The 2890-nt window shown below is 38.0% G+C and overlaps 1 protein-coding gene across 1 annotated transcript; it reads left to right on the forward strand.

Moving 5' to 3' along the window:
• Window positions 1-609: 609 nt before the first annotated feature.
• On the forward strand, window positions 610-1827 carry LOC131805670 (putative phosphatidate phosphatase). Its single transcript, XM_059129174.1, has one exon. The coding sequence runs from the start codon at window positions 649-651 to the stop codon at window positions 1717-1719; it is 1071 nt and encodes a 356-aa protein (XP_058985157.1). The 5' UTR covers window positions 610-648; the 3' UTR covers window positions 1720-1827.
• Window positions 1828-2890: the final 1063 nt, after the last annotated feature.

Raw genomic sequence — 2890 nt, forward strand, 5'->3', positions numbered from 1 at the left:
ATCGGTCCACTCCTTCTGGTACCTCCTCCACAAAAGGCCGAAATTTTGAATATCCAATAAGCTCATAAAACGCGAAATTAACATCCGATTCCATTTAGACTTGGCACATCTCAATATTTCCATCAACACAGGATGTGTTGAAAAAGCGGTAGAGATCAGACCATTCCTTCTGGTACCTCCCCCACAAAGGTTCAAAAATTTTACATCTCAATATTTCTATCAACACAAGATCTGTTATAAAGATGGTAGAGATCGGACCATTTCTTCTGGTATCTCCCCCACAAATGGTCAAAATTTTGAATAACTAAATCTGAAATAAGCATCCGAATCTTTTAATATTATATCCCAATATTTCTACTGACACAAGATCTGTTGTGGAGACGGTATATATCGGTCCACTCCTTCTGGTACCTCTTGTATAACTGGCCTATGCTATTATTGTTCGTGTTGTATCACACCCTACTTATAGCTTATCCTAAAATTAGCTGTTTGTGGTTTTGCCGATGACTTAGATATTTATTATACCTCCAAAAAAAAACCATATTGTGTATCTCTCTTCTCTCTCGCGGTTGAAGATGATGAATTTCTATTCAGTTTAAGTACTTCTTCCGCCAAGTGTAGTCCACATCAGAATTCCAACTCTTCAGAATGATTCTGAAAGTGAAATATTTGTTACGACTTTTGAGTGATTTCATAATTGTCACATTCCTGTTGGCCTTGTCGCTGAACATCTCCAAGATATGGGGGCCAATAAAGAAGCATGGCTTCGTTTGTGGTGACACCTCGCTCATATATCCTCTGCACAAGGATACGGTCACTTATGTGTGGCTCTATGGCATCGGTTTGGGTATTCCCGTGGTGATGATTGTGGCCCTTGCACTGGTGGAGAATTTCGTGCTGAACAGTCGACCCTCTAAGAATTTACTGAGATCATGGCTAATGATCCATGTCTCTTTGCTGCCATTCCTCTTCGGATTTGCCGCTGAACGTTTGCTAAAGGAAATTGGCAAATTTGCTGTAGGCCGTTTAAGGCCATACTTTTTTGCAGTTTGTCAACCTGTTCTCGCCGATGGCACCAGCTGTGAATGGGAGGAGAATCAGGGAAAATACATTGAACACTACTCATGCCAGGGTGCAGCCAATGCCGACAATATCTCTCACCTAATTAACTATGCAATGCGTACGTCCTTTCCCAGTGGTCATGCCAGCCTGACCGTTTACGCCATGACCTTTGTCGTTTTCTATCTGCAACGGTTTGGCCGTTCCCTGCGCCTTTATCGGTGCAGCTTTGGCCTTTTTGTGCCGTTCCTGCAATTCGCTGCCGTACTCTGGGCCTGGTTTGTGGCCATTAGCCGTGTGACGGACTACAAACATCATGCGTCGGATGTTTTGGCTGGCAGCCTGTTGGGCTTAGGTGTTGGTATTGCGGTTTGCCGCCATGTCCATGGCCATCTAAAAGGTGGTCGGGCATTCCTTGAGGCCATCAATATGCCGAAGAAATCACCTGTAGTGAGGCGGAATGAAAGTGTGCAAGAACAAGAACCACAACAACAACAACAGCCACAACAACAACAGACACAACAACAACAACACCAGCCACAACAACAACAAGAACACAGCGAACCTGTAGGGGAATCTGTGGCCAGTACATATGTAACACCGGCCACATCACTTTCAGAGGTTCCATCCTATATAACCGAAGTTCAAGTTCAACCATGAACTTGTGGGGGGTAGAGGTTAGAGAAGAGTGTTAATGGCTTAAAATAGGTGTGAGTGTGGTTGTATAACCGAATGTAAATTACAGAGTTTATTTTTGTAAAAAAAGTTATTAATAAAGCCTGGTTCTGAAGATGAGGTGGATTTTTTTTAACTCTAACATCGAACTCTAACAATCGAATGGAAAAAGTCATTTTCTATGGAAAAAGTCTTTTTTCTATGGAAAAAGTCGTTTTCTATGGAAAAAGTCGTTTTCTATGGAAAAAGTCGTTTTCTATGGAAAAAGTCGTTTTCTATGGAAAAAGTCGTTTTCTATGGAAAAAGTCGTTTTCTATGGAAAAAGTCGTTTTCTATGGAAAAAAGTATTTTTCAATGGAAAATGTCTTTTTTCTATGGAAAAAGGTCATTTTCTATGGAAAAAGGTGATTTTCTATGGAAAAAGGTCATTTTCTATGGAAAAAGGTCATTTTCTATGGGAAAAGGTCTTTTTCTATGGAAAAAGGTCTTTTTCTATGGAAAAAGGTCTTTTTCTATAGAAAAAGTCATTTTCTATGGAAAAAGTCATTCTCTATGGAAAAAGTCTTTTTCAATGGAAAAAGTCTTTTTTCTATGGAAAAAGTCTTTTTTCTATGGAAAAAGTCTTTTTCTAGGGAAAAAGTCTTTTTCTAGGGAAAAAGTCTTTTTCTAGGGAAAAAGTCTTTTTCTAGGGAAAAAGTCTTTGTTCTATGGAAAAAGTCTTTTTCTATGGAAAAGTCTTTTTCTATGGAAGAAGTATTTTTCTATGGAAAAAGTCATTTTCTATGGAAAAAGTATTTTTCTATGGAAAAAGTCGTTTTCTATGGATAAAGTCGTTTTCTATGGAAAAAGTCGTTTTCTATGGAAAAAGTCGTTTTCTATGGAAAAAGTCGTTTTCTATGGAAAAAGTCGTTTTCTATGGAAAAAGTCGTTTTCTATGGAAAAAAGTATTTTTCAATGGAAAAAGTCTTTTTTCTATGGAAAAAGGTCATTTTCTATGGAAAAAGTCATTTTCTATGGAAAAAGTCATTTTCTATGGAAAAAGTATTTTTCTATGGAAAAAGTCGTTTTCTATGGAAAAAGTCGTTTTCTATGGAAAAAGTCGTTTTCTATGGAAAAAGTCGTTTTCTATGGAAAAAAGTATTTTTCAATGGAAAAA

The sequence above is a fragment of the Musca domestica genome, unplaced genomic scaffold (assembly GCF_030504385.1).
Source record: "Musca domestica strain aabys unplaced genomic scaffold, Musca_domestica.polishedcontigs.V.1.1 6, whole genome shotgun sequence".
NCBI classification, from domain to species: Eukaryota; Metazoa; Arthropoda; class Insecta; order Diptera; family Muscidae; genus Musca; species Musca domestica.

What these genes read in the sequence shown, in the direction of transcription:
- LOC131805670 (XM_059129174.1), top strand. Translation starts at nt 649, where the DNA reads ATGATTCTGAAAGTGAAATATTTGTTACGACTTTTGAGTGATTTCATA.